This window comes from Muntiacus reevesi, chromosome 10 (genome assembly GCF_963930625.1).
Source record: "Muntiacus reevesi chromosome 10, mMunRee1.1, whole genome shotgun sequence".
NCBI classification, from domain to species: Eukaryota; Metazoa; Chordata; class Mammalia; order Artiodactyla; family Cervidae; genus Muntiacus; species Muntiacus reevesi.
In genome coordinates, this window is record NC_089258.1 from 76,394,850 (window position 1) to 76,409,096 (window position 14,247).

At 42.9% G+C, this 14,247-nt stretch overlaps 1 protein-coding gene across 1 annotated transcript in view; it reads right to left on the reverse strand.

Moving 5' to 3' along the window:
- ZMAT4 (zinc finger matrin-type 4) overlaps nucleotides 1-14,247 on the reverse strand; it is a 363,653-nt gene that overhangs the window by 119,414 nt on the left and 229,992 nt on the right. Inside the window, exon 5 of the mRNA XM_065947284.1 lies at nucleotides 10,087-10,314. Coding sequence (XP_065803356.1) covers nucleotides 10,087-10,314 — 228 coding nt within the window. The remainder of the gene's footprint in view (nucleotides 1-10,086; nucleotides 10,315-14,247) is intronic.

Genomic DNA, 14,247 nt, shown 5'->3' on the forward strand with positions numbered 1-14,247 from the left:
GTCATCTTCCTACTTAAAAAAAAAAAAAAAAAATGTCATGGCTAGCAAATAAAATTCAGCTTTGCCTGACATGGAAGCTATTTATAATTTGATTCTGATTTATCGTCTCAGCTTCATCTCACTCACACATCTAACTCCACTGAACTGGACTGCGAATGGTGCTCACACTTCTGCCAGCCCTCCACACCTTTAGTCACGCTGGTCCTCTGCTCTCAAGAAACTGGCCATCAGTTTCCACAGGTCCTGATGCTGACTCCAGGTTGGAAGTCCTCATTCCTCTATTTTCAATTCCCCCAAACATCGTACTGGGTTGGCTTTTAAGCTCTATGTTCTGTTTTAATGTTTTGTGTTGTATTTATTTTAATAAACATATTATTTTGCTCTTCCCCTTGTTCTCAAGACTTTAAAGGTAAGAGGATGAGTCACAGACATTTGAATATTCCATGTAATTTCAGGCACAGAGCCTGGTACGTAATAGGTACTTAGTAAGTATGAATGAATGAATGATTGAATGAAAATGATTTCTTCCATATCACCCTATTTTCCCACACCAGTAGTATGACAGGAACATGAGCCATTTAAGCAGTTTAATTATCTAACCCAAAATGTGGGCTCTGAAGATCAGAGCAAGTCTAGATGCAACAGCTGAGGTGTCAAAACACATTAAAAATAATAATGCAAAAATAACCAGGTGTAATCTAAGCTGAGCATTTTCTTCTGGCACCTCTTCCCCTACCATTCAATTTAGAATTATGTTCTATAATTATCATATCTGCTTAAAGGTCCTATTTTCTGCTGATTCTCAACTAGATAAAATGCATACAGCTCTCCAAGATTGAAAATATTTCTAAGAGGAATGAACTAAGGCTTTAGTTTTAACTTCTTAAATGGAATAAAAAGACACCTCACTTAACATAGGAAAATTTTTAATCAAGAATTCAGCACTGGGAAATGTTCAGTCATCCATCTGAGACCCATAATTCTGAGAGCACCAGAGAAAACTGGGGTTGCTTAAACAAGTGTGAGGACACTCAAGCGCTTGGCCATCACTTAGGACCTTCCATCAAGGATACATTGTTTTGGACACTGTTGGTGATGCAAAGAATAATAAGGTATGGACTCTGCTCTTCAGAAACGTTGCCAAGTCCACGACTGGGTTAAAAGCGAGGTAGGAGACAGGTGGGGCCCTGGACTGGACAGCTGGTGTTTGTCAAGTGGCGTAAAGCTGAAATTTTGTTCTCAGCCAGACACTCCAAGGACAAAGCTAGAGGCAGAAGCGGAGGTCTGCCGAAGTGAAGAGATATGGGGCTCCCTCCTGAGGTCAAGGAAAAAGTCCCTGTCTCCACAGGCACAGAAGGCTTCTTGGAGGTCAAAAAGGGAGGAGGCGCCACCCCATGATGAGTGTGGGTGTGCACCCGCAGGCCTCCGTGGTGGGATCCGTCTTGGCAAAAAGTTGCACACGCCTCTTGCGGAGGGTCCTAGGCCCCGACAGGAGTGAAAAGATGAAACAGGATATTAATAATTGGCCAAAGGTACACGAAGACCCAGAAGGACTCTAAGTGATTTAAATTACCTCGTTACTGAGCTCCTCACTCAGAACGCCTGCTCTCCTCTGGGTGTATATTTCTGCCTAGCTTCTGTCTTAAATAAACTGTTTCTCGGGGTGCTCTCCCATTTGTTATGCTGTGGCTCTAATAATAAACTCATACCTGTTTTTACAGTCTTTGCCTCCTTGAAATACTTCCACCTTCAAGCAGGGAAAACCAGCCAGGGCTGCTTCGCTTCTAGCCTCTGGTCCTTGGTGATCTAGCAGCTAGGATTCCTGGTTTTCATCCAGGTTACACAGGTTCAAATCCTGGACAGGGAATTAAGATCTCTCCTCGGGACTGCTTACCACTGTCTCTCCGAGATCATAAGCATCATAGCAGGTAACACCAAATGCCCAGCCCACAGTTCACACTTCAGCAGAAGTTTCTGATGCTATCTGGGTACTCAGCCTGGCCTGTTAAGAGTCAGTCGTGAGCAGGACTTGCCTCTACATGGAAGGGACAGCTGTCCATGGCTCTGGAGGACCAGCTGGCCAGCAAACTTTGTTGAATTCACATCCAATTCCTTTCTCATTTTTTGCCTTTACTGATAGCCTCCCTGCCACTCCTTCCTTTTGTTCAAGTTGATGTAATTTCTCATTGGATTAAACTAGAAGCTTCCCAATAAAAAATTCCCTGCCTCCCAACCAGCTCCCTTCTAATCCAACTGCGTTGTTGCTGTCTGCAGAGGTCTCTTTCAAAACCACAAGTACAAACATGTCATTTTCATGATAAAGGTCTGAGTTACTCCCAATAGCCTTCAGGGTTCTGTGGAAGTATTCAACTGTCACCATGATCTGACTTTCTCTGGCCACTTCTCCCATGAACTCTAAATGTGGCCTTAAGCTCCTCTCACTTGGTGATCCTCACCAGCCCTGAGACAACCACTGTTCTGAATTTTTTTTTCCCCCCACCATAATTTATTTGGGGCTTACCAGGTGGCGCTAATGATAAAGGACCTGCCTACAATGCAGGAGATGTAAGAGATGCAAGTTTGATCCCTAGGTCGGGAAGATCCCCTGGAGGAGGATCCCACTCCCGTATTCTTGCCTGGAGAATCCCACGGACAGAGGCGCTTACAGTCCCTGGGGTTGCGAAGAGTGGGACACGACTGAAGCAAGTTAGCACGCAGCACGCGAGCTGCAACCACCCCCACACATCTCCTCCAGGGGGCGCTGCGGTCCCTGGCTCCCGAGCCTCTGCGTGGATTCCATCTTCTGCCTGCAGCGTGGTACCACTCGGCGGCCTGACCTGCACATCTTTCAGTATCCTTCAAGGCTCACTTGATCTCACAGTCTGGGAGTCCCGCCTCTCCATGCCCACTGCCCGCTTCACAGGGCTCTATCACTTGCCCACTTAGACAAGGCTTAATCAGTGGCTGGAATCTTCTGCTCTGAAATGAAGACTTCAGTGGGTATCTGTTTGGTCCATTTTCCTGTGAATAAACTGCCCAAACGTGCCTGGATGCACCTAATGCCTCTCCTTTAACACCTCTGCTTTTCTGCAGAAGCCAACAAGTTTTTCCCAAGCTTGGTTTCCTCCTCGAGGCTGTCAAGAAAGTTCTGTTCTACTTCCACCCCTGACCCGCAACAAACACGATTAAAGAGAACTTGGGCGCTTCTCTGGTGGTCCGTGGGTTGAGAATCCGCCTGCCAATGCAGGTGACACAGGTTCAATCTCTGGTCTGGGAGGATTCCACACGACACGGGGCAACCAAGCCTGTACTCTGCAATAAGAGAAGCCACTGAAATCGGAAGCCCAAATAACTGTGACTAGAGTAGTCCCCACTTGCCACAACTAGAGAAAGGCCACGTGCAGCAACAACGACCCAGTGCAGCCACAAATAAGAGAGAAATTAAAATCAGAGAGTCCTCGGTCAGTTGTTCATGACCTTCACGCTAAAGGAACTCCAGAGCTTTCCCTTAGCCCTAAACGCCACGAGCAAAAGACGGACCTCTTACCAGAAAGGACTGCTACACCAAAAACCAGCTAGTGGTTTGAGAAACACGACCTTGAACAAAGGAAGCAGCTAAAGGGTACATTCCCAGGAATGACAAGAGCAGGACCTGTTCTTCAACAGAGGGAACAGAGGGAAGAGCCGGTGACCCGCAGTAGAAATGAACCAAGCCCTAAAGTATAGAAAGGTGGGACATATGGTTCTCACTACTTATCTATTTTATACATAGTATCAGTGGTGTACACACATCAATCACCATCTCCCTGTTCATCCCACCATGCCTTCCCCACTTGATGTCCACATGTTTGTTCTCTATGTCTATCCATTTCTTCTTTGCAAATAAGCTCACCTATACCATTTTTCTAGATCCATTAATGCATTAATATATGATTTTTGTCCTTGTCTTTCTGCATCTCTGCAAATGGCACAACTCTGTCCCTTTTTATCACTGAGTAATGTTCCACTACATACACACACACACACACACATACACACACCACATCTTCTTTATCCATTCATCCTTTGATAGACATCTAGGTTGCTTTCATGTCCTAGCTATTGTAAATAATGCTGCAATAAACATTTGGGGTGCATGTTTTTTTTTTCTTTCTTGAATTGCAGTGTTTTCAGGGTATATGCCCAGAATTGGGATGGCTGCATCTTATCTCTATTTTTAGTTTGTTAAGGAGCCTCCATACTGTTCTCCATAGCGGTTGCACAATTTACATTCTCACCAACACTGTAAGTGGGGACCCTGAGAAAAGACGGAATATTTGAACTCACAAGTAAGATGAGCTCCAGACACCTGTGTGCACTAGAATAAATCACAGCTTCTTCCAACAACCTACTAGGATCTACGCAGTGTGACCTCACCTAAATCCAGTCTCACTTTTTACCCCTCTCTTGTCATTAGCTTCAGGCCCTCTGCCTACCACAGGACCTTTGCACCTGCCAACACCTCTGCTTGAAGGAGCAGGTGCTTCATGTTGTGATCCTTCGCCTCCTTCATAGGTCACAGTTCAACATAGCAGCTTCTCTGAGTGGCTGTCACTAACCTTCCCATCGAAAGGAAACTATCTGCCTCCTATTCATGCTTGTCATCAGCTAAACATATTTTGTTTCCTGCTTCTTCTCAAGATAGGAACCTTATTTTTTCATTCACTGCAGTATTTCCAGGACTTCATACCTGGTACCTAGTAGGCGTCCAATGTTAGTGGAATGGAGTGGGAAAGAAATGCAGAAGTAAAAGAAGGAGTCAAAGAGGAAAAACAGAACTGACAAATAACTAGCTTTCTGTTTCTAAAATCTTGACCTCGAGTCACTGATCAGAAGTTCTGGATCTATCATCTCACAGGGAGATCAGGTGCCCCTAAACAAGCTGGAAACTCCAGTTATTAATAATTAGACCCCCAAATCTCTGGAATCCCCCAGGGCACTGGAGTGGCCACATCCTAAGGGAAAATGGTTGTCAGATGAAGAAAGGATTGTTGAAAACTCACATGGAGACGCTTAAGCAACCTACCCTGTCTCTGTCAATTCCACCCATGACATCCATCAAGTCTTGGGCAGAGGACCTCAGAGAAACTATTTTCTGTTGATCTGGTTCTCATGAGAACAGGCAGAAATCTCTTTTAGATTTGTTTAAAACAGAGTCCATGACTTGATGTGTCTTTTGTACGTATTAATTCCACCTGTGGATGAGATGTTTTTCACTCCAAAGTCTACAAGTGTGCAGTTTGTCACATGGGCCAGTCGTTTGCCTGCATTATGACTCTGGTGGTTTAACAGTGTCCACGTGTTCTCTCATGACCCTCCCTTCAGGGACAGAGGTGAATTCCCTGCCACCACCTGATCAGTGACTGGTATTGACTTCTAGGGCTTGCCTGGTGGCTCAGTGGTAAAGAAACTGCTTGCCAACGCAGGAGACCCAAGAGACATGAGTTCAACCCCTGAGGTTTGGAAGATTCCCCTGGAGAAGGAAATGGCAACCCACTCCAGAATTCTTGCCTGGGAAATCCCATGGACAGAGGAGTCTGGCAGGCTATATAGTCCAGGGGATTACAAGAGTCAGACACGACTTAGCAACTAAACCACCACCACCACCAGTGACTTCTAGCCGATAAAAAGTAATGGAAGCAAGACCACGTGACCTTGGAGCATCCTAAAAAGAATGGCCTCCACTTGAGGCTCCATGGGAAGCCAGAGGCTACAACATGAACATCTTCAAAATCCCTGGGAGAAGCCCACAAAGAGAAAAACCGAGGTCTCCTGCATCACACGAGTGGGTCACCTTTTATTTCTTTTTTAATTTGACTTTTGAAACTGACGCGTCACTATCTCCTTGGATACAGTTATGTGAGTTTTGACACACAGACACACACAGCCACTTCGCCGTATCAAGATCCAGATAAGTTCCACGACCCCACAAATGCCCTCTTGTGGCCCCACTGTAGCCGACTGGCTCCCCTCACCCCCAGGGACCAGCAAGCCCTACGCTGCTTTCCGTAATGGAATGAACCACCTCTCAAAGCAGAACCGCAGCCCAGGCTGAAATCTCAGCTACACAGGGATGAGAAATCTCAAGTTAGGGTCACCCAGTCAAGCCACTCCCAAATCGTCCCCTGGAAACTTTCAGAGATAATAAAGGTCTACAGTTTTTTAAGCCACCAAGTTTTGAGGTAATGTCACACAGCAATAGCTGCACTGTTCGCCTTTGGAAACTCTTTAGTTTTTTAATGCAGAGCGCTTTTCCTTCTTGGAGAAGCCCCAAAGCCCCTGTCCCCTGCCCAGCTGCCCTAGGGGACCTGCGGGTGGGGGAAGGTCGCTAAGTGATATGACCGAGTTCGTCTTGTTTCGTTGTTCAGATACTCAGTCATGCCCGACTCTTTGCGACCCCATGGACTGTAGCCCACCAGGCTCCTCCATCCACGGAATCTTCCAGGGAAGAGTATTGCAGTGTGTTGCCATTTCCTTCTCCAGGGGACCTTCCCAACCCAGGGATCAAACCCGGGTCTCCTGGATTGCAGGCAGACGCTTTACCGTCTGAGCCACCTAGACTTTCCTAATTCAGTAATGTCTGCTTACCAGAGATTATTTAAGGAAATGAAGAGCCAAGACATAGGCTAAGACAAAATATTCATAATGGGTGTATTTGTATTGATAATATATGGGTACCTTCCACTTACTACTCCAGCAATAAAAAGGCAGACAACCAATTTTTTTAATTGACAAAAGACATGAACAGACGATTCACAAATGTAAATATACAAATGACCAACATTTAAAAATGTCTGCCACCATTAGCCTACAAGGAAACACAAATTAAATCCATGATGACATGCTCTGCTACACCCACTAGAATGACTATTATTTGAAAGACAAATGTTGGTGAGGATGTGGAGTTCGTGTACATTGCTTTAGGGTGTGCAAAATAATGCAGCTACTTGGAAAACATTTCGGCAGTTTCTTTATACAGTTAAAAATGCACCCAACTTATGACCCAATAATTGTACTCTGAGATATTTAACAAGAGAAGAATAAACATCTGCCAACAACAACAAAAATAATGTTCAGGAAAGCTTTATTCAACATATCACCCTCCTCCACCAAAAAAAAAAAAAAGAGACAGAGAGAGAATGCATAAGCCAATTGCAGGATTTCTGTCTAGAAGAAATCCACTCAGTGACAAAGAGCAAGAAGCTGCTTTGCTTTCTATGCAACCAGTGGATCCATTTCAAAGCAATATCAGAAACTAGATCCAGAAACATGTATCCTTTCCGTGGTCATTTATACAAAGTTTTAGAAAAAGCAAAACTAAGCGATGGTGAACCAAAGAAGAAAGGTTGCTGGGAATCTGGATTGGGAGGTCAGGGTTGACTCTGAAGGGGCACGTGGCAATGATGTCATGATGGAAAAGTTATGGATCTTAACAGGAATGTAGGTTACACAGGCATTTGCATGGTTAAAACTCAATGAACTACATAACACAGTATCTCCGCATTTCACCATATATAAAATATATGTCATTTTTTAAGTTAGAAGAAAAAATCATAAGTAATTTCTTGTAAAAATATTCAATCGGGATCCTTTTAGAAATTAAAGTGTTTGCTGTGTTTAACATGCAGAATTTTAGATGATTTATTTAAATCCTGCTTTCTCTATTTATTCATTCATACAGCAATCACTGAGTACCTGCTCTGTATCTGTCACTGTTCTAGGTGTTTCTGAACACATCAGTGGGCAAAACAGACATAGATTCCTGCTTTTAAGTTGCTAACAGTCTACAGGAGTAGGGAGAAATCAGGAAAACCAAATTAAATGGGTAAATGTACTGTCTAAAATCTGAGAAGTGCTAAGAAAGAGAGGAAGCCTGTGACATTGCCATATCATCCTCCAGCTGCTTAACAACATTTTTTTAAAAATTATGGATATGCCTGTATTTACTGATTAGCATTTTTGCCTTCGTTAATTGATGGATCACGCACTAAAAGATTTCCAGAAATAGCAGCCTGTGTGTGTGTGTGTGTGTGTTTTAGAACTTGCTAGGCTATCATCATTGCTTTATTCCCCAAGCTTTTGCAATATTTAATGCCTGAAAGCATATATATCAAGATGTCACCTGGGGTGAGTGGAAAGGTTGGTTTCAAGGACACTGTGTTCAATGCAAATCCCATTTCGTGTGCTACTGAGTCAGAATCACACTTAGTTATCAAGTCCTAGAGCAGCTCTTTTTGTCTTCTGTATAAAAAGACCAACCACTCAAATGTTACAGAATTCAGACACCCAAGTCATTAAGATGTGGTTGTACATAAAAGAGGCAGCCCTGATAATTCAAAACAGACAAGAAGAATGTGCTCTAGGAATCATTCTTCTCCAAATCATAATATCTGGCACAAAACATAAATAAAGCCCTCTTTTCCTCCTTCAGTGCCTGCCGTGAAGGAGTCACTGAGCAGACTTGTTATCTGCCAGGAACAGCGAGTTGTGGAGAGGCCTTCAGCTAAAAAATACTTCTCCTGTATTTTTTAACAAGGCAGAGACTGAGAACACAAGTAATTCCCCAACAGACAGCAATAGGACCAACAATTCAAAAGCATCTGCGACGTGATTATCCAACACACCGAAATATTAAGCTCCGTGTTGTGTCTCTTTAGCTACAAGACCGATGCAAAAATAAAGTGGTTTTGCTCTTTGCTCTTATTTCTTGTTTTTAATCATGTATCTTTGAAAACTCGGTCTCTCATCAGGCTCCACAGATGTCCTAATGGACCTCCAATCTTAAATCTATGCCGGATCACCGGATTCCTCCATGATAATGTGTTTATTTGTCAGTTACCTCTTACGCTTTCCTCTCTGAACATGCATGATTCTGCTCACAGGGAATGCCTTCTCACCTGCTAAAATGCTACCCACATTTCTAGTTGCAACACAAGTCCCTCTCTTTAGTGAAGTCTTCCCCAACCAACACAGTTAGAAGTGACCCGTTCCTCCTCTCAGCTCACTCAGCATGATCTTCTATCCCACCTATTCAATCTAGACATGCTCTAGGTTCATCCTCTTAGAGGCTCATAGCCCAACCAGAATGATAAGGATTGTAGGCTCCACAAACTGAACCCAATTTAAATCCAGGTTGCATTCTCAAAAGTGACTTGCAAATTCTGTTATTACAGTTATTAAGATGGATGATCCCCGGGTCAGTCCCTAAAAGAGTATGTAACCCATAATATATCTGAGATACAGCAGAACACCCTTTGCAGAATTATGTTTCTGAGAAAATGCATTTATACGTCTACAATGCCAGCAGCAGCTGATCAAAACTGTGTAGGTCATCCAAAACTGCTTGAGTGGTCGCTGACAATCAAATACTCCACTGGGTCCCACAGACTGGTTTCTGGCTTCCTTAGGAGTCCATAGGACTGATCATCATCCTATGACTTACAAGCCTCCACTTCGCAGCTTCTATGAAATCTCCAATGGACTTCTGATGCTCCGTGGTTTCCGAGCAACAGAAAATACGTGTCAGGCGGGGGAATGGAAGGAGCCAAGTATTGATTCCACACTGGTCCACAGCACTGTCTTACCTCAACTTCCTAACACGCATGCAAAGGTCTCGGGCTTACTTTAAGCCATGAAATAGGGTCAACAGGCTGCTTTATTTCAGCTGACTTCATAAAAGCACAAAAATTTAAAATGAAGATAATGACATTTGGCCTTTGTTGCATCTGCTCTCTTACAACTCATGTACAAAAGCATTCGTTCGATTAGGTGCTTAAAGATAAAGCAGAAGGAAAAACTCCGGTTCATGGATGGGCTGCTCTGATCTGAAACACAGTCAATCAAAATCTGACAACCCTAAATACTTTGAAAGAAAGGAGATGGCAAACTGTCATTTCATGTCCATTTCCATTTCCTTCTATTCCTTTTGGAGAAGCCTAGAATTGTCCTTAGTAAGCAAAGCGATAAGAAGAATCATCCTAATCTGTGAAAACACCATCCTTTCTCAGAAAGCCCAGTTCCGCGGCAGAAATCAGAAGTCTCTCTTACCTCTTAGTTCGCCCATATCCAGCGTCGTCCCCAGCTGCTCCAACAGAGCGACCCGGGCCGCGTTCTTTTTGTGCTTCTTGCCATCATAATGCTGCTGAGCCATCAGCGGGTTGTTGAACCAGGCCGCACAGAGCCCACAGTATCTGTCTGAATCTCTTCTTTGATAGGGAGGTGGAACCACTGGAGCAGTGTCCACCCTTGGAGGTTTAAGTGAGCTCAGAGGCGTGGCTGGGGAGAAAAAAAAAACAGAGAGAACCGCAAGCTAGGTTAGTCCCTCCTGAATATGCAAGTCTCCTTGGTATCTGAAAATGGAAGAGTCTCATGTTTATTCTAGAGTTCAAAAATCCAGGAACTTGGGAAATTGCAGGAAAGAGAACAGAAAAGATCATGAGTGAAGAATCTTGAGGACCAGGGTATCATTAACAGCTAAGAAGGCCGAAGCCACTTAAAGCCAGTTATTTCATGAGTGTGCTCCATGGACTGAAAGCGCCAACATCACCTGTAGTTTATTGAAGATGCAAATTTCAGGTTCAGTCCTGGACCACAGGATGAGAGCGTACATTCATGAGAGCTTCAGGTGACTCATGCAAATTAAATTTGGAAAGCACTGAATTAGGATTCAGTGGTCCTCATCCTTGACTGAGGGTTAGGATCATGAGGGAGGGGTTGAATACGATGCTTTTGAACCTGGGCTACAATTAAAAATTCCTAATTTATTGCGATCAGAGATTGCAGTCTGTTATGGTTTCATCTGATAGTTTGGGAGACTACTCTTTGGAAGGAAAGCAAGGTTTTGTTTTGTTTTGTTTTGTTTTAAATATACTCTCGGAGGTCAAGAAATGATTTATTAACCAAAGCCAAAACTTCAAGTAAACATTGAACAATCAGGACTTGAAAGATTCTGAATGAATGGATTAGACATCTGTGTGCTATAAATGGATAGAACTAATAAATAAGGGATTTGCCAAAGTGATAGAAACAGATCCATCAGTTGCATAGATTGGACCAATTGACAAAGTCATGCTAATTTTATTGTCAGTTACTTCTGTTTATTGGGAGAGGTTATTTTCAACCCAAACCTGCTAAAATTGATGTTGAAAGTACAGTATTTTTTTTAGACCAAAAGACAAACACCACAGAGCAGATGTTGCTTATCTAAACTGAAAAGATGGGACTATCACTATTTTGAGATACACAGCCTCAGCTATTAGCACATTCCATTGTGAGCTTACAGTTATTTTGGGTTCAAGGGTGGAAAAAAAAAAGAATCTAACTTGGAAGGGTTTACTAACAGAAAACATAATTAACTTTTTTAATGCATTATACAACATTCAGTTGCTTGCATCTTTTCAACAACTATGAGTTGGATTATTGTCCTTCTCAGATGATGGACTTCGGAGATGTCAAAGTTTGTTTTTTTCTTTTCTTTTTAAAAATATTTATTTATTTGCCTGGATCAGGTCTTAGCTGTGGCATGTAGGATCTAGCTCCCCAACCAGGGATCAAACCCATGCCCCTGCGCTTCCATGCAGAATGTAAAAATAGTGCAAATGAACACTTGTGCAAAGCAGAAACGAACTCACAGACACACAAGCTTGTGGCTACCGAAGGGGGACTGGAGGGACAAACTAAAAGCATGGGATTCATAGACACCAGTTACTACACGCGCAACAGATTGAGCCTCAAGGATTTACTGTACAGCGAGGGGAGTTACACCCAACATCTTCCAATCATCTAAAACGGGGTATAATCTGCAAAAATACTGAATCACTATGCTGTACAACTGAAACTGACACAAATTTGTAAGTCAACTGTGTCTCAGTAAAAGACAAATAATTGATATACAGATAAACACTTGCCAAAGGACATTTTAATTCAGAAAATGTCTGCATGGCACAACACCTAGAGAGCCTTTTCGGACCTCCCCAGAGATTTCACCATTAGGGAAGTTTTTCGCTACTCTGGATGAAACCGAGTGGTATTATTTCTATGGGGACTTAAGAGAAATAAGAAGTCTCTTGAAAGCCTCATTGCCAGACTCGGTAATACATCACCCGGTGATGATAAAACTCCAACTGGGGCTGTACCGTTCCTGCAGCCACCCAGAATCACTCTGCTCTGACTTAGAAATGCTAATAAAAGCTACAAATATGCAGTTGACCTGTAATGTGAAAGGACTTCTATCCACTTTTCTGAAGGAAATTGGATCTTTCTTCCAAAGTTTCCAGCATCTTTATCAATTTCTGAGGATTTATAGCTATCCATGGTTTTGGATAGAAATGAAAAACATATCAAATGTTTGCAGTCTGAATGAATGCTGACTCGTAAAGCATAATTTATTTTTCTCTAAACTGGACCCTAAAAAACATTTCAGAGTTGATTTTATCAACTGATACCTTATATAGCACATTCTGGCAGGAGCAATACACCATAGAATATTCATCAAATAAGATAATCTTATCTTGTGCATAAGAAAGTAGTTTAATGTTGCATTTGCATGGGAGCTTCTTCTCTTTAATAATCCTACCATCCTGGTACAGACCCAGAGTTTAATTTTTCTTATGCTTCTATGTCTGACTGTCTTCATCAATTGAAACTAAGTTTATATTCCCTATGTGTGTGTGTTAGTTGCTCAGTTGTCTCCGACTCTGCGGAGTCAGAACCGTTATCATGCCAGGCTCCTCTGTCCATGGGATTCTCCAGACAAGAATATTGGAGTGAGTTGCCATTTCCTACTCCAGGGGATCATCCCAACCCGGGGACTGAACCTGGGTCTCTCATATTGCAGGCAGATTCTTTACCATCTGAGGCACCAGGGAAGCCCATATCCCCTATTGGCAAACAAAGGTAGTAGCTGGGAATGAAAACAGCTTTGACTCAAAACTGGAAATCAAAGTCAAGTTGGACCCCACCACTCCTGAACTGCGTGACCTTCAGCGAATCTCTGATGCCTCTGGTTCCCACAAGGTTATCTCTGCATATTTCAGAGAGTACAAATAAGGCCTTTCATTCTGGAAATTTTGCATTCAAACAGGAAGCCATTTTCCTCTGATTCGTTGATCACAGTATCCAAACCCTCAGTGAAGCTTTTGGCAGGATAGCAGTGCATCTGTGACCAAGAGTGTTCCTAGGACATAGGGCTTTCAGCACTAAAACAGGAAAGTGAAGTAAAGTGAAAGTCGCTCAGGCATGTCTGACCCTTTGCAACGCTATGGACTATACAGTCCATGGAATTCTCCAGGCCAGAACACTGGAATGGGTAGCCTTTCCCTTCTCTAGGGGATCTTCCTAACCCAGGGATCAAACCCAGGTCTCCCACATTGCAGGAGGAATCTTTACCAACTGAGCCACCAGGGAAGCCCATAATGGGAAAAGTTCTCAGCAAACGGGGATGAGTTGATCACCCTAGCCTCTGGGATCAGACCTGATTTAACATCCCACTAGAGAAAAGAATTAAAGGGAAAAAAAAGTTTAGAAGTAAGTGCTCAGGAGACTAGAGCAGGTTCTCTTTCAACCATTGATAGTTCTCAAAGGCTTACTCGCTGGATCATTAAGTGGGTACCCTTAGCCAGAGAAGGCAGTAACACAATCTCCAGGAAATGGTGTAATGGTGTTCTCACTGACCTGCATGCCTTCCAGTCCAGAGTCACACGAAGACCTTCAACCCCCACACCCATCCAAGTGAGGCTTCACTAACATCTCTTAGTTCTGACACTTTCTCTCTCTCTTCCTCTCTTTCTTCTTTTTTCCTCCTTTCCTCTCTCCCTCTTTCATTCATTCTCACAAAGAATGTGGGGACTTTTGAAATAATCCTGTAAATGGATTCATTTTAAAACAGGTGGTTTTCTACTAAATCAAAAAGACACATGCACCTCAATGTTCACAGCAGCATTATTTGCAACTGCCAATACATGGAAGCAACCTAAGTGTTCATCGACAGATGAACCGATAAAGAAGATGTGATACATATATATATATATACACAATGGAATATTACTCAGCCATTAAGAGGAATGGGATTTTGTCATTTGCAGCAACATGGATGGACTTCAAGGGCATTATGCTAAGTGAAATAAGTTAGAGAAAGACAAATACTGTATGATATCACCTATATGCAGAATCTAAAAAATACACTGAACTACTGATGATAACAAAAAAGAA